Raw genomic sequence first — 17896 nt, forward strand, 5'->3', positions numbered from 1 at the left:
AATGGTAAACTTGAACAAAACTACTCTATACTTTTTTTAAAAAATAAAAGAATTTGATAATTATATTCTGGGTTTTATACCATTATATCAAAAAATGTGTCTAGAGTCTAGGAACATCAATGAGGGATATTTAGAAACCCAAGGCTAGCAATAGTGGGGACCATTCCCACTCCTGAGACTGAAGAGGGAAGCTGTGGCCATGACTAGAGGGTGACCAGGAGAAAATATATATTTCTACCTGATTCATCTCCTACCCTGCCCGTTTCTCTAGCTGGTGCCTCGCATTAGCTAAAGCTAGAGAGCCAAAGGAGCCAGTTGGTGCAATCCCTGAGTCAGCATTCCAGAGAAGAAAGCAGGAGAGAGTGATTCACAAGCACAAAATGAAAATTACCCAGTATAGTAGTTTCCTATCTAAATGTTAAGTGATTTCTACTTTATTTTCTCAAAGGTACACAATTTGATCCTATTCATTTGCATCAGGGAAAAATAAAGCTAGTCAGTGAATGTTGCTTGGTAGCTAATTTATTATAGATTGATAAGTAAGCAAATGTGTTTCATTAGGCCATTCATCATCATAGATGGCTTTGAATAAGAAATTGGAGTTGTTTTGCTCATAGTACTTTTAGATTTCAAATTCCCAGGTTTTAATTTTTATGCAATGAAAGCAATTCTTTCATTTTAAGCTTTCAATAAAAGTTTAAAATCTGCACATTCATAACCTTTTAAATGGCAGATTTAAAACTAATTGAATGATAAGAACACATTTTTCATTGTGTTCCCTTCTTGTACTTTTTAAATTCATGTATAAGTATAGTTTTTCAATTAAGAGTAGTTTGCAAAATCTTTATGAATAGTTATGATCCTGTGCCTAATTCCTTGCTGATTATAAATTGATTTTTCTCCCCTCCCCCCCCCATTATATTAGGGGGACTTAGGAGCAATTGATGAAAAATATGATGTTGCTATTTCATCCTGTTGTCGAGCATTAGACTATATTGTTGTTGACTCTATTGATACAGCCCAAGAATGTGTCAACTTCCTTAAAAGACAAAATATTGGAGTTGCGACCTTTATAGGTCTGGATAAGGTAGGTGCTCATAAAAAGCTACAGATAATTTAAGTGCCAAGTATTGTTTTCATATATTTGAATTCTAGCTTTTTCTTCATGGTTATTCAGTTAACAGCTGATAGGTGTTGAGGATTATAGGCTCTGTGGTTACATGGTTGTGGGGGGGTGGGGATTTTGTAATCCCTCCCCCACCCCCACCCCCTCGCCAAAGGATTATACATTTCTTTTTCTTTTCTTTTTTTTAAAATATATTTTATTTTTATTAATTTTCCACAGAGAGGAAGGGAGAGGGATAGAGAGCTAGAAACATCAACTAGCTGCCTCTTGCACACCCCCTACTGGGGTTGTGCCCGCAACCAATGTACATGCCCTTGACCAGAATCAAACCTGGGACCCTTCAGTCCCCAGACCGACACTCTTATCCGCTGAGCCAAACTGGTTTCAGCGGATTGTACATTTCATTGTTAGAGTGAATGGTAGTTTACATTTCTAACTTCCATCATCAATAATTACTTTAAAAAATAAAACCTTTATTGAAATACTAGAAGCCCCGTGCACAAAATTTGTGCACGTTGGGAGGGGGGTGTCTCACTCAGCCTAGTTTGCACCCTCCAATATGGGACCCCTTGAGGGATGTCCGACTGCACTTTTAGGCCTGATCCCACTTTCACAATCCAGGACTGCTGGCTCCCAACTACTCACCTGGCTGCCAGCCTAATAAACGCCTAACAGCTCCACTGACAGCCCAATTTTCCCTAACTGTCCTCCACTGCAGGCCTGGTCGCCCCAGTGGCCCTCCCCTGTTGGCCATCTTGTGTCGACATGGGGGCAGCCATCTTGTGTGTTGGGGTGATGGTCAATTTGCAGATTACTTTTTATTAGACAGGATAGTTCATAAACCATAAAATTCACCATTTTAACATATACAGTGAATTTTAGTATATTCACAAGGTTGTTTAACTGTAATTCTAGATTATTTTCATCACCCCCAAAAGAAAGTGTACACATTAGTAGTCACTGCCCATATTCTCCCCACTCCCCCAAGGAACCTCTAATCTATTTCCTCTTTTTTTTAAGAGTTTTATAATTTTACATTTACTGTATTGTGGTTTTAAATTTCTGTGGAGTTAATGTTACAATATAGTGTAAAGAAGGGGTCCAACTCTCTTCCTTTACATGTGGGTATCCTTTGGGAAATAAGCACCATTTCTAGGAAAGATTATTTTCCCATTGAATTTTTTTAAACCTTTGTTGAAAATCAACTGACCATAAAGGTTTATTTCTGCACTCTACATTTATCTATCTTTGTACTGGTACCATACTGTAGTTTTGTAATAAGTTTTGAAATCAGGAATCCTCTAGTGTTTATTTTTAATTGATTAGAGAGGGAGAAAGAAACACTGATTTGTTGTTCTACCCATCCATGCACCCACCAGTTGCTTCCTATATGTGCACTGACTGGGGATCAGACACACAACTTTGGCATATCGGGAGAGTGGTCTGACCAACTGAGCTACCTGGCCAGGGCTCTCATTTGGTTCTTTGATATCAAGATTGTTTTGGTTATTCTGAGTTCCTGTAATTTTCATATCAGTATTAAGATTAGCTGGTCACTTTCTGCCCCCAAAAGTACACAGGCAATTGGAATTTTATTTTTTAATTACATTTGACATACTATATCATTAGTTCTGTGTGTACAAAGTAATGATTAAACATATAACTTACAGAGTGATTTATATAACTTTGATAAGCAACTGAAATTTTGATATTGATTATATTGAGTCTGTAGATCAATTTGGATAGTATGACCATCTTAATAATACTAAATCTTACAATCCATGAACCTAGAATGTTTTCCATTTATGTCGGTCTAATTTCATACCATAATCTTTTATAGCCTTCAGTAAACAGGTCTTGTGTTTCTTTTGTTAAATTTAAAAATTTGGGGGATTTTTCTTTTTATATAAATTGAGTTTTCTTAATTTCATTTTTTATATTTCTTTAATTGATTTCAGAGAGGCAGAGAGAGAGAGAAACATCAATGAGAGAGAATCATTGATTGGCTGCCTCCTGCACACCAGCTTGTAGGATCGAGACCACAACCTGGACATGTGACCTTGACTGGAAATGAACCAGCTTGGGCTTAATATTTCACTTTCAGTCCTAGTATATAGAAGTACAATTAATTTTTGTATATTGATCTTGTATCCTACAATTTTGCTGGATTCATCATCAGTTTTAAGTTTTGTGGCAGGATTCTTTAGGATTTTATGTATGTAAGATCATATCATCTTTGCATAAAGTTTTATAACTACCCCTTTTTAAAAAATAACAATGAATATAGTAGGGGTCGCTCACCCCCCACCCCCCATTTGCAGCTTCATTTTCTGTGATTTCAGCTACCAGTTGTAGGCCATAGTCTGAAGATAGTAAATGAAAAATTCCAGAAGTAAACAGTTCATACGTTTTAAATTTTACACCGTTCTGAGTAGTGTGATGAAATCTCAGACTGTCTTTTCAGACATAGATTTTTCCCTTTGTCTAGGGTGCCCACACTGTATATGCTAATTGTCTGTTAGTCACTTAAATCTGTTGCCAAAGAGAGATCACATTTACATAACTTTTATTATAGTGTGATTATAATTGTTCTATTTGTTGTTAATCTGTTACTGTGCTTAAATTATAAATTAAACTTTATCAGAGGTATGTATGTATAGGGAAAAACATAGTACAAATAGGGTTCATACTATCCACAGTTTCAGGCATCAGCTGGGAAGGTCTTAGACTATATACCCTGCAAATAAGGGGGAACTACTGTACTCAATTAATACAGATACTCAGAACTTTGTATACAAGTCCCCACATTTTATACATGTATAGAACTTTTACTATCTTAAAGTGATTTATTCTTTATTTTAATAAATATACTTAATATTTTACTTTTAGATGGCAGTATGGGCAAAAAAAATGACCAAAATTCAAACTCCTGAAAATACTCCTCGATTATTTGATTTAGTAAAAGTAAGAGATGAGAAAATTCGCCAAGCTTTTTACTTTGCTTTACGGGATACCTTAGTAGCTGACAACTTAGATCAAGCCACCAGAGTGGCATATCAAAGAGACAGAAGATGGAGAGTGGTGACGTTACAGGGGCAAATCATAGAACAGTCAGGTAACAGCGGTTATATTCCTATTACTGAGTGTGTTTATATTTAATCTTGTTGCGGGAAGACGTCTCAGTCTGACTTCTGTCCTCTGTTCTCAGGTACAATGACTGGTGGTGGAAGCAAAGTAATGAAAGGAAGAATGGGTTCCTCAGTTGTTGAAGTCTCTGAAGAAGAGGTCAGCACATTTTAGTCATACCTTTTTTTAAAAAAATAGTTTTATTGATGTATAGCATACATACTATAAAATTCAATTTAAAGTAGTGTTCACATTTTGACAGATTGAATTTTCTGTAATTAGATGTAGGGTTTTATGGAATGCCCTTTAAGTTATAAAAATAAAACATTAATTAGAAAATATATATGCCCAACGTATTTTTTTCTATTACGTTTGAATCATATGGCTATTTCATAATTTACTTCACATTTAACTTGTTTTTTCACATAATCATAACTGCATCATATAATTGGTTTTCTCTATTTCAAAGTCATTCTTTAAAGTATAAGTATAGTAGAGACTTCTGACCATATTTCCAAATTTTATTTCAAAATATTTTATATGCCCATAAGTTTATAAAAATGTCTGGGAAAAAACTGCTATGTGCTATTTACACCCTCCGAATCTAGATGTATTTTTTTCTTCCTTATAAACATATGCTTAGGTGTCCTGGATTCCTGACTTTTTCCAACAAGTTATGCTTTCCTGACCTCGCGCCCCCACCCTCCACCCCCATATTTTCAAATAGTTTATATCCTTCCACTTAAGTATTTACATAGGGTGTCTTTTGTTGCCTTTGCTATTAATCTGGAACAACTGTTATAGAAAACTTATTTCCCTGGTACTCATCTTCGTAGGTAAATAAAATGGAATCGCAGTTGCAGAGAGACTCTCAAAAAGCAGTACAAATTCAGGAACAGAAAGTACAACTGGAAGAAGCAGTAGTTAAATTAAAGCATAGTCAACGAGAAATGAGGAATACACTGGAAAAGTTTACTGCAAGCATCCAGGTACTCTAATCAGTATTAGCTGAAACTAGTGGAATTCCGTAGTAATTTCTCAGAAGCATTTTGCTGTGGGTTTACAATTGTAAAATATAAGGGAGAAAGGTATGGATCTCTAAGTGGAGGGCCTGTCTGTTGAATTTCTTTCCCTGAGTTCTAATGGATAAATGCCCTGTCATAGTGTTGCTCTAGCCACAGCTATTCCTGGTTTCCCTTTTGTACTCTGCAAAAACGTGGCTTTCTAAACAACTGTGTGACCCTTTATTTTCATCCTCTTTTCATAGTGGTACGTCTCTTAATTATACGAAAGCAGTGCATGCTCACCATCTTTTTAAAAAAACAAAACACAGTTTTCAGGAAATACTCAAAATATATTACCCTCAATTTTTATGTATATTTTTTGACTTTTTAATATTAACACCTAATTTGCATGCATATTTATGTATATGATACGTATGGATATGCATATTAAGTATACATATGGAATTTTAATGAGTAACACTAACTTCTTTACTTAAGAAATTAGGGTTTTCTTGCTAAACCAATGAAAATTTACTTCGTTTGCAATTGTGTTAGAGCCTTTTGTTATATAATTTTAAATGTTTTTATGTATACTGTGTATGTTTAAAATACCCTTGTTAGGTATACCTTCATATATACTCATCCGATTATTTCCTTAGGTTAGATTCCTAAATTAAAATTATTACTCAGTATGTGTACAGTGGGTAAGTGCATAAGGTCAAAGTGACCTCAAAAAAGATGGTTATAATTATTTTTCCAAGTCTTAACACACTAGTGTTAAGTCTGCAGTACATTGTAAAAGGTGGTTTTCAGTACATCGTAAATTTGCTACTCTGATTTATTAGAAATGGCATTTTAACTTGTCTTTGTAGTGAATTTACCTATGATTTTATGTGTTTGTTGGCTGTTTTCGTTTTTTTAGATAAATTGTTCATATTTTCTGCTGTTTTCCTATTTGTATGTTGTCCTTAAAGATTTTTTTATTTATTATTTTTTTAAAATATATTTTATTGATTTTGTACAGAGAGGAAGTGAGAGAGATAGAGAGTTAGAAACATCGATGAGAGAGAGTCATCGATCAGCTGCCTCTTGCACATCCCCCACCGGGGATATGCCTGCAACCAAGGTACATGCCCTTGATCGGAATCGAACTCGGGACCCTTCAGTCCCCAAGCCAACGCTCTATCCATTGAGCCAAACCGGTTTCAGCAAGATTTAAAATCAAAATTTTGTTAGTTCAAAATATTTAAACGAAATGTTGATTCTAGGTTAAAATATTGACCTTTAATGTTAAAACCATTCTGTAGCCTTTATCAGAGCAAGAAGAATATTTGAATGTCCAAGTTAAGGAACTTGAAGCTAATGTACTTGCTACAGCCCCTGACAAAAAAAAGCAAAAATTGCTAGAAGAAAATGTTAATGCTTTCAAAACAGGTATGTTTACTGATACAAACCCTTTTTTTTTCTCTCTTAGGTTTTTTAATGTTTTGAAATGTTTAAAAATAGCAGTTTGTAGTTTAAAAATAGTGAGTCGCTGCTCTGTTTATGGTTACTATTGTCTAATTTTCAAAAGGTTATAAAGTAGTATTAAGGTTAAATAAGTAGTATTAAATGGAGAATTATATTTGACAGGTGAGAAAACCAAAGCTTAGAATGGTTTAAATAATTTACCCAAGGACACATAGCATATGATGTTATAAGAATTCAAGGCAATCTGATTCTAGAGCCCATGCTCTTAATTTTATATATTTGTATACTTTGGCCCAGTGTTCCCTGGAAACCCTTAAAAATAGTAGTTATTTTTGTCAGTTATTTTCTACCTTGTTCATCTTATGGCACACACAAATTAATTAAAGTTCTACAGCACACCAAAAAAATAATATTTTTGTCAACCTGACAAAAAAAGTAGGTATTTTTTAATTCATTTTAGAGAGAGAGAGAGAAACAATGGAACAATTTTTATTCATTCACAGCAGACAGCTATTGTGTTGGCTATTGTCATTTTTTTTATTAGATAATCTAAGGGAAAAGAAGTCAGTGCCCTGACTAAAAGTCGGGTATTACATGTTTTTTAAACATCTTATGGCACACCAATTGATAATTGCTGGATTAAGGAAAGGATTTGGAGAAACTATTGTAAAAAAAAAAAAACACAACAGGAAATAAACGGTACCCACATGAAGAAAAACAGTATATGCTTGAAAACTTAGAAAAATACTTTTTCTTCCAAGAACCTTTTTTTCTTGTGTACAACATGTATCATTAAAGTAAGAAAGAGAATTCATAGGCTTATTGTCAGAGTTGGCTTTGATATTGAAATCCCCTGACCATGCACTTGAGCAACCCTGCTTCTCTTTCCATGCTTGCTTCAATCAAACATGAATAGGTGATTGCGGGAAGAGGGAATGGTGGGTTATGATCACAGATTCCTTCCTGGCTTACAGAATCTTAGCTAGTGTACTTTCATTGAATTCTCAAGATAACCCGTTACAATTTGGTTCATGAGCCAAGGGAGATAAATATTGATTGTCCGTCACAAAGAAGTAGTTGGGGTGAAGTTGGAACAATTATGCAAATGCTCCAAAAATGAGTTTTCTCCCGAAAGGAAAAGTGGTAAAAAGATGTTAAACAGACAGATGTCCACTATAGTCTTTTGTTGTGTATTGTCATGTTTATCTGCATTTTTAATATTAAGGCATTCACTCAGGTAGCATCTACTAAAGTCCATCTTTTTAAGAAGCTTACGCTGGAGATGGGGAAGCAAAGTAATAAATTGCATACTTTTTCAGGTGGTGCTGAGGGATAAGTAAAACAACGATTACAGGACATGGTGAGGATGGGGGAGGAGGTCAGATAGACACAGTGGTTAGACAGGCCTATGCTAGAGATATTGGAGCAGAGTCCCAAAGGAAGTATGTGTGCTAACTGGAGGAGAGCATTCCAAGAAAAATATAGACAAGTACAAAGGCCCTGAGAAGCAGGTGTGTGCCAGAACTTTCTAGGAATACAAGGAAGCCAGAGTAGCTAGAATAAAAAATGGAAGAGTCCAGATAATGTAGAGCCTGGATAGGCCAAATCTCCAAGTGAAATAAAAAGCATTGGAGAGTGATGTACAGGGAGTGGTGTAATCTTGACAGGGTTTTTCCCCCTTGCATTAGATTTTGGGTCTATTTTCTGTTTTTTTTCAAGCCTGTTGATATTTCCCCATACTCCTGTTTCCTCATACCCACAATATTGTTTGTGACTGTTTTGATGCTACCTAGTGGTTAGTTGAAAGGCCATTTCATATCTTATCATTTATAGCAACACTTCTATAGAGAGACCACAGAAATCTGTATTTTATTTTTGTTTGAAAAGGAAGCCTTGATTTTATTAGGAGCTCTATATTCATTAATATCTATCCTCTCATGGAAATACTGGCTATTATCAGTAGACTGTTAATGCCTAATATGGAGGACCCATTTCTGCAAGCATATCTTTGAATATTTCATTTCATATTAGTTTAGTTATTAAAATATCTCTCTGGCTATGTGCAGAGAATAGAGTAAGGGATTGGGGAGTGTAAGGTGGTATAGAATATTGACTTCAAAATTTAAAAACTTGAAAATAAGGAAGAAAATATTCTAAAGGTTTGGAGCCCTTTCCTGCTGCATACCTGGCACTCCCCAGTGCAAGGCACAGTGCCAGCCCCCACTGCAGCTGTGCTCTGCCCCACAGGGAAGCCGAGCACGCAGGCAGCCTAAAGGAATTTCAGCTTTCTTAGACCTGGGGGGGAAATTGCTAGTGTTGGCAATATAGAACTTGTAAGTGTGTATATTTAATATCCTCAGGGGAAGGGGGATCCAAAAGGCTATAAAAACAGTTGAGCTAAGCAGTGATCTAAGAAATGTAACAGTTGTTCAAATTAATTCATTATATGGGCTACAAGGTCAGGCTAAAAAATTCTCCTGGTAATTTAGAACACTTAAGAGAAAAATGGTAAGTTAAGATTTAGGGAAGGTTGAAATTCCAACCTACCTAATAGAAGAGACAAAAAAAGATAGTAGTTAACTCCTCATCCAATCCTTTTCTCAGCAAATGCCTCCCTCTGTGTCAAATGCCTGTACACCTCCTATTGGAGCTTTATGGGATTCTCTTTCCATAAGTTAGCTTAGTTTTTTAGACGTAGGTATTCTTTATAGCTTGACCTCCTCACCTTTTTGTCACCTTTCCTCCTCCTGATACTATATAGTGATTAAGATTCAAATAGGCGAACAGAGTCCTTGCTGGTGTGGAAAGGATTTGTATAGAGCCGCAAGTGTGCTTAAGAGAGTAGTAGATTGTTTACAGAATCATTAGGGTGACTAATTCTAGGTTGAACATTCACAAATAATTTCCAGAGCTACTCTGCAGAACCATCAAAGGAACTATACTGTCTCTTATTGGGAAGATAACACTTCACTTACCAGCACATAACCACTATATGTTATAGGACTCTCTTTCACGGCCCGCGTAGAAAGAGTTCCAATTCAGGGTTCAGGTTCTGGAGAAGGGCCGCACACAAATGAAAAGAGTCTTGAAGAAATTCAATTTGGCGATTTGGGGGGCCAGGCGGTAGTCCAACTCTAGTGGGAGTACTACTACTGCTCTGGCCCTGCCATCCCCTTTTATTAAGACATCTTAAGCAACATAAACAGAAATTTACATGTAGCCCTTAGGCAGGAAATAACAGAAACTTTCACGGACAAGGTAGATTCTGCTTCAGCTAACAAAATCTCAACTAAAGGTTAGAGCAATTAAGGTTTTTGACCAGCCTTCCTGGCTTCCTGTCACTATCTCTTTTTCAGTGAAACTGATTTGGTTTCCAGCAATATGTCATCAAAGTTAATGCCACTGCCTCTATTCACAAAGCTTTTGACTAGACACCAGAAACTCTCTCCATCAAGAACTTGTCTGTGATTGCTTGCTTGCAGAAACGTGTTTGATGCATCACTTTTGCCTCCCAAATTATACAATTTCATTTGACTGAATATACCTAGGTACAAAGGAATCTAGGAAATGAAAGTTAGCTTTCTATGCCACACAAAAGAATGCCAAGTTTTATCCTATCTCCCCTGCCCCACCTTCTTGTTAAAATACATGTAGAAGAACTTAGGTTATCAAATAAAATAACCACTATTTCTTCACCACTGGCAATCTATTTAGCACATAGTCTAAGGATAAAAAGCATTATGAGACCAACAAGAGGCAAGGAAGTACCCTAAGAAAAAGTTGGAAAATACCTTTGAAAAGAGTTTGAGGGCATGAAGCCATTAAGAAGTAAATGGGTCTTGTAAGAGCTGAGCCAGAGAACTTACCATGTGTGGTCATAACACTGTCTTGACATGGTGTGTTTTCGTTTTTTGAGGTACTTTTCCCCAAATATCTAATTTATTTTAAATGCGTTAAGTCAAGTCATATAGACTGAAGAAATTTACATGTAACTAGTGGTGTTTGTTAACCTAGAAACATGAATTAAGTTTTCTTTTTTTCTTTTTTTTTTTTCTTTTTTTTCAGAATATGACAATGTGGCTGAAAGAGCTGGTAAAATAGAGGCTGAGGTTAAAAGATTACACAATATCATCGTAGAAATTAATAACCATAAACTCAAGGCCCAACAAGACAAACTTGATAAAATAAATAAGCAATTAGATGAATGTGCTTCTGCTATTACTAAAGCCCAAGTAGCAATCAAGACTGCTGACAGGTAGAGTATACATAGTACCCTAACCTGCCTCCTCCTCTTTACCTCGACACTGGAAAGGAGGTAATATTGTAGTTTTGTTTTGCTTTTTGTTTTTGTTTTGTTTATCCTCCAGGATATTTTTCCATTGATATTTAGAGAGAGTAGAAGGGAAGGGGAGAGACAGGAAAACATTGATGTGAGGACACATCAATTTGGTTGCCTCCCACACACACCCTGACCGGGGCCGGGATGGAGCCTGCAACCAAGGCACCCTGAAGTTTGCAGGCCAACCCAGCTAGGGCAGATGCAGTTAATATTAATATTTAATTGCATTAAATTTTTCTATTACTGTTACTTATTAAGTCTATCAGACATGTTGCCTAAAAGGACTTTAGTGAGGAGAAAGCTATGCTCAACATTTGTCATATGAGCAGTTAACAAAACAAAACAAAAAAAACACTGATAAATAGATAATCTTGGCTAAGTGTAATTCTGTTAACTCCCCAGCTGTTGTGAGGACATAGAAATTAGTATTGTTTCTCTGTTGGTGATTAGATCTAGGTCTTAGAAGAGTAAGACATAAAAATGAGATTTCTTGGCAAAATTGCCTTAGTAACTTACATTCTTAATTATTCCATTGTCCCAGATCACAAAAAGCTTGTCCATTCATAGATCTTCTAAAATTAATTTTTAGATTGCTTATTGAAGTGTTAAAATAAAGATAAATATATATATAATATATTGAAATGTAAGCAACTATTGCTTATCTTAAAATTAGAAAAAAGACTGCATATTGACTATCTGGCTATTTCATTTTTCCCAATGCCTTAACTTAAAGATAAGGCTCGAATGAGCCATTTGTTAGGAGTGGTAGTTTGCCTAAACACGTTTGTCAGCATAGAAATAACTTCATTCAGGGGGAAATAGTTGTTTCTCCAGGTGTCCCCCCACCCCCGCCTCTACACCTCTTTAGAAGCACTTGTTGCCCTGATTTGAACTGGGAGGTAATTTTTTTTTTTTTTAATTCTCACCTGAGAATACGTTGTTTATTGATTTGAGAAAGAAATAGAGAAACATTGATTGGTTGCATCCCGTATGTGCCCTGACCAGTAATTGGACCTGAAACTTAAATAGATATGTACCCTGACTGGGAATTGAACCCACAACCTTTTGGTGTACAGGATGATGCTCAAACCAATTGAGCCACTCGGCCAGGTTAAACTGTAAGGTAATTTTTATTTGATTGTGTAGCTTTATGAGTATAGAGACTTAAGTATCTCCAACTGACAAGAAAGTAACAAAAGAATATACTCTAACTTTGCTTTATAGTGTAAGATTGGATGATGCTAGAAGCTTATATAAGGAAAGTTTCATTAATTTGTACTGAGAGTTTAATAAAATATACAACATCCCACAAGTGTATGTATAAACTTAAAAACTAGTTTAGGGATGGTTTTATAAATCGTAAATTTCAAAATTTGTAATAGAAGAAGAATTGCATTAATGTCATGAAAAACTATTTGGTAGGTTTTCAGAAGCAGATTAACAAGTCACACATTGACCACATTTTTAATACATTATTTTGCTTGTTTAGAAATCTTAAAAAAGCGCAAGACTCTGTCTCTCGCACAGAAAAAGAAATAAAAGATACTGCGAAAGAAATAGATGACTTAACAGCAGAGCTGAAAAATCTTGAGGACAAAGCGACAGAGGTCATAAAGAATACAAATGCTGCAGAGGTAAGACTCAAGGAAGTTTAAGCAATTGTATATATGACATCAGTACCTTGCATAATAAGTGCTCAATAGATTAAAACTTATAACTATATTAACTTGTATTTATACAATAAAACATAAGTACTGTATTGTAACTTTTGAGTAAATAGTTTTAATTTAAAATGGAAGGAGCCTGGGGAGATTGTTCAGCTTTGCAATATGAAAATACTTGTTCTTTATTGGGGAAGATCATAAATATAGCAGTTCTTCTTGGTTTTTAGGAGTCCTTACCAGAGGTCCAGAAAGAACATCGTAATCTACTACAGGAACTAAAAGTAATTCAAGAAAATGAACACGCTCTTCAAAAAGATGCACTTAGTATTAAATTGAAACTTGAACAAATAGATGGTCACATTGCAGAACATAATTCTAAAATAAGATATTGGCAGAAAGAGGTGAGATTATCATTTAGCTAATGTGTGTGTTTGGGTATGTTATGATTCTTAATTCATGATATAATCACTTCCCAGGTTTATAGGTTACATTAGGAACAATATGTAGCAATATTAAATACAAAAAAAATCTGGGTAATTTTTAGAAGTAGTTAACATTTTCATCCATGGGTTGATTTGGAAATTTAACAGAATTTGGAATGCTACAATTATTGATATTTTTCTTGAAACCCTTTGAAAAGTAGATACACAAATTAGTCACAAATCTTTGGTATATGTTGTTTTAGTAGGTAAATTGTCATATTGTTTTGATTCTTTTTAAACAATGAATGGCAGTACTGTGCCCTCCCTAACTCTTAATTTCATTGAACTTTTAGATTTCCAGAATATCTCTGCATCCCATAGAAGATAATCCTGTTGAAGAGATTTTAGTTCTGAGCCCAGAGGATCTTGAAGCAATCAAGAATCCAGATTCTATAACAAATCAAATTGCACTTTTGGAAGCCCAGTGTCATGAAATGAAACCAAATCTTGGTGCCATTGCTGAATATAAAAAGAAGGTATGAATAAATTATTACTGAATAACCAAAAATTCTTTTTTTATCCTCAGCCCAAATTGTGACCTTTAATTTTATATAATTAAAAGTTCTCATCTCAAATTTAAAACTGAATAGCTATTTATTCTCACAAAAACATTCTTTTCATAGGAAGAATTATACTTACAACGGGTAGCAGAATTGGACAAAATTACTCATGAAAGAGATAATTTTAGACAGGCATATGAAGATCTCCGGAAACAAAGGCTTAATGAATTCATGGCAGGTTTTTATATAATAACAAATAAATTAAAGGAGAATTACCAAATGCTTACTTTGGGAGGCGATGCTGAATTGGAGCTTGTAGACAGCTTGGATCCTTTCTCTGAAGGAATCATGTTCAGGTTTGTAACTAAATGCTGAGTTTTGTATCTTCCTATTACATCACACTAGGGGCCCAATGCACGAAATTCATGCAAGGGGCTCAGCCCTCACATCCCCAGCTTCATCCGGAAGCTCATTTGGCTGTCCAGTCTAATTAGCATTTTATCATTATAGATAGCTCTATACTTTCTCCAGATTCTTAGTATTTTTTAGGGTTGGGATATGAAGATTAAAGAATACACAACTTGTTTTGTTAAGTGCTAAATACTAAATTATATATTGACAGTTTTAGAGCATAAATTCTGGGCAAACAAGTATTTAATTTTACACATCTTTTTTTAAATCTTAGTCATTTCAGTTTAACATAAGGATTTTAAAATTGCAGAGTAAAAATTACATTGGAAATGGGGGAAGAATAGCAAAGAAGTACTTATTAGCCTGATTTTTTTTTTTTTTTTAAGTCCTAAATTTTTGGTAGATGTTCCTATGAGTTCATCCTCCAATAACCGTTTTATAAAATTACCCCAAAAGTCTGGTATGGTGAAAAACAAGTTAGAAATTCCCAAAAAAGGACTAATAAGATTTTCTTATTTCAGTGTTCGACCACCTAAGAAAAGTTGGAAGAAGATCTTCAACCTTTCAGGAGGAGAGAAAACACTTAGTTCATTGGCTTTAGTATTTGCTCTTCATCACTACAAACCCACGCCCCTGTACTTCATGGATGAGATTGATGCAGCCCTTGATTTTAAAAATGTGTCCATTGTTGCGTTTTACATATATGTAAGTAATCATTTAGAGGTTTTTACCCTAAATTTTTTTTTAATATTTTATTGATTTTTTACAGAGAGGAAGGGAGAGAGATAGCTAGAAACGTAGATGAGAGAGAAGCATCGACCAGCTGCCTCTTGCACACCCCCTACCGGGGATGTGCCCACAACCAATGTACATGCCCCTGACCGGAATCGAACCTGGGACCTTTCAGTCCGCAGACCGACACTCTACCACTGAGCCAAACCGGATTCGGCTACCCTAAAATTTTTTATGCGTTCATCAAATATTACACATGGAATTCATTCAGATATTGCACATGGAATTCGTTGACTTATTACTTGAGGTTTTTTTCCAAACTATTCTCTAACTATGTCCTGACATATCAAAGGAGGCAAAGTCCTTTACTTGAACCAAATATTTCCATTTTGGAAAAGTAAAATATAACTTGATAATTTAAATTAGTAGCAGAGCCGAAACCGGTTTGGCTCATAGGATAGAGTGTCAGCCTGCGGACTGAGAGCCCAAGTTCGATTCCAGTCAAGGCCATGTACCTTGGTTGCTGGCACATCCCCAGTGGGGGTTGTGCAGGAAGCAGCTGATCGATGATTCTCTCTCATTGATGTTTCTAACCCTCTATCCCTCTCTCTCTCTCTCTCTCTGTAAAAAAATCAATAAAATATATTTTTAAAAATAATAAATTGGTAGCAGAAACACAAGTAGAATATTCTCTCTCTGCCTAGATCTTTTTTTAATTGCTTTCAGAGAGGAAGGGAGAAGCATCAATGATGAGAGAGAATCATCGATTTGCTACCTCCTGAATGCTCCTGACTAGGGATCCAGCCCACAAACCCAGGCATGTGCCCTGACCAGAAAACAAACCATGACCTCTTGGTTCATAGGTCTACACTCAACCATTGAGCTGCACCAACCAGGCTAGATCTCTTTTTTAACTAAGACTTTTTAAACAACCATCCTTCTAGAAACCTCAAATTCCTCTCAAATCCAAATACTCTTTCAAAAATTATCCATCCCATCATTCCTGTTTATTTTTATTGTCAATATTGTTAATTTTATTGCCTAAAATAGAAGTAAAGCTTAGATTTTTATTATATGATGTACCTTTTAATACTTAATATTTCTTATTTCTTTCTCTTTAGGAACAAACAAAAAATGCCCAGTTCATAATCATTTCTCTTCGAAATAATATGTTTGAGATTTCAGATAGACTTATTGGAATTTATAAGACATACAATATAACAAAAAGTGTTGCAGTAAACCCAAAAGAAATTGCATCTAAAGGACTGTGTTAAACTTGTTTATACTGAAGACTCATCGACGTGAATCAGCAGACTTGGTGTATTATATTACTGATTTTTATATGTGTAAAGGATTATAAATGTATAATATTCATATTCCTAAACTTGATTATGTAAACTGCCTTCTATTTTATGCTGTTACAAGTCTAATAAAAATATCCTGCCTGCTTCTAGGAGATTTTAAGAATCTGACAATTTTGTAAGCAGCAGACTATGGAGAAAACAAGATGCCTGGAGTTCAGGTACTGCCCTTTTCCCCCCATATTGCTACCAGCAGAATTAAAAGTATGTTAACATTCAAGTTCTAAACTAGTTGATGTTACCAAGATACAACATACTCTTATGGACCTTTGACCTACAGTGGAAAGACTTGCCAACTTCTAATTTATAAATTCCAAAGGCATTCGGTTAATTTACTAATTTAGACAATCACTGTTTTTACCCAAATATTGGGAGCATATTTTTTATGAGTCATTTTTATTTGTTAGGGTGAGAGTTCATGTTTTTCTAACACTTGGTGTTTAAAACGCAAGAAGGCTAGCAAACTGAGAAAGTCTAAACACGACCAGGATATTGCATGCAGTGATGGAAAGACTACCTGCTACAGTTGCTTCATAAAAAGAATGAAATATATATGGGTTGTCTTCTCTGTAAATGGCGATTAAGATGGATTTTTTTTGCCTGCCCATTGCAGGGCAATTTTTGTTATTTGACACTGTATTAGCTCAAGAACTACGCTACTGGAAATAAGTTGGCAACCATTTGGTTTTCAGAAGGCATTTTGGTATTGAATCAGAAGTCTTCGTCTTTACTGTTCAATTTCTAGATATTGATCCTGAGGACTTAACAGTTCATTAGCTCATTATTCAGTAAAGTATTATTTAGGTAGTAAAAATCCAACAGAGGTCTGTATCATAACAGCCATTCAAAATGTAAATTACGTTAGTGTGCATTTAAATAAAGATCTTAAACAAGTGTGGTCATTTGTTTTTTAATTTCAGAGAGAATGGAGAAGGATAGAAATAACGATAAGAATCATTAATCATCTGCCACCTGCACGCCCCACACTGGGGATCTAGCCCACAGCCCTGGTATGTGACCTGGTTCATAGGTGGAAACTCAACCACTGAGCCCCACAGGCTGGCCCGTTTAATTTTGCCTCGTGGAAAAAAAGGCATTGCCTCATTTGGATGTGTCTGGATTCTTGGAAGCTTGATATCGTTTTCCTACAAATGGACCTTGAGGGCTTTGTTTGGAGGCTCTAACAGGGGAGCAATTACTTGTGTATCCCTTGATAGAAAAACTCTGGTTAAACCTGCACAGCTTTGGGAGAGTCACATGGAGTGGTGAGGAAAGAGACCAGCACAAACTAGCCAGACCAGCCAAATCAACCCCGCTGATCAACAGGGTGACACGTCATAGCCTGGTTATTTGTTTTCAATCATGGAAGGGAAAAGTAACTTTAAAAGGCTATAATTATAATCAAGAGCTTTTTCATTAGAGTATAGGTGAATGGAATTAAGTATTTTATTACACTTTAATAACAAAGTGCATGATACCCACCCACAACCCATATGAAAAATACAAAGTTACCACTCGAGTTTGAGTGCCTTATTAAGACAATATAAGTAATATATAGTTTATTAAAATACATACTTCTGTTATATGTGAAATATTTTAATATGCACTTTAAATTTTACACAATCTCATCTTCCCAGTAAAAGTACAAAAAAGAACAGCATGTTTAAGAATCAGGCACCAT

General features: G+C 35.3%; 1 protein-coding gene across 3 annotated transcripts in view; it reads left to right on the forward strand.

Annotated features, from left to right (window-relative positions):
* Positions 1 to 17106, forward strand: part of SMC4 (structural maintenance of chromosomes 4) — a 38429-nt gene extending 21323 nt beyond the window's left edge. Inside the window, exons 13-24 of one of the 3 annotated variants that reach the window (XM_036447313.2) lie at positions 926 to 1087; positions 4016 to 4241; positions 4335 to 4411; positions 5089 to 5241; positions 6564 to 6690; positions 10792 to 10981; positions 12555 to 12699; positions 12957 to 13130; positions 13505 to 13687; positions 13835 to 14067; positions 14644 to 14827; positions 15976 to 17106. In XM_036447313.2, the coding sequence (XP_036303206.1) occupies positions 926 to 1087; positions 4016 to 4241; positions 4335 to 4411; positions 5089 to 5241; positions 6564 to 6690; positions 10792 to 10981; positions 12555 to 12699; positions 12957 to 13130; positions 13505 to 13687; positions 13835 to 14067; positions 14644 to 14827; positions 15976 to 16128 (2007 nt within the window). In that variant the 3' untranslated portion in view covers positions 16129 to 17106. Of the gene's footprint in view, positions 1 to 925; positions 1088 to 4015; positions 4242 to 4334; positions 4412 to 5088; positions 5242 to 6563; positions 6691 to 10791; positions 10982 to 12554; positions 12700 to 12956; positions 13131 to 13504; positions 13688 to 13834; positions 14068 to 14643; positions 14859 to 15099; positions 15214 to 15975 lie in introns of those variants that run through there. The other 2 variants (XM_036447314.2, XM_036447316.2) reach the window with 2 other exon arrangements.
* The last annotated feature ends 790 nt before the right edge of the window (positions 17107 to 17896 follow it).

The sequence above is a fragment of the Pipistrellus kuhlii genome, unplaced genomic scaffold (assembly GCF_014108245.1).
Source record: "Pipistrellus kuhlii isolate mPipKuh1 unplaced genomic scaffold, mPipKuh1.p scaffold_m20_p_2, whole genome shotgun sequence".
In the NCBI taxonomy this organism is placed as follows: Eukaryota; Metazoa; Chordata; class Mammalia; order Chiroptera; family Vespertilionidae; genus Pipistrellus; species Pipistrellus kuhlii.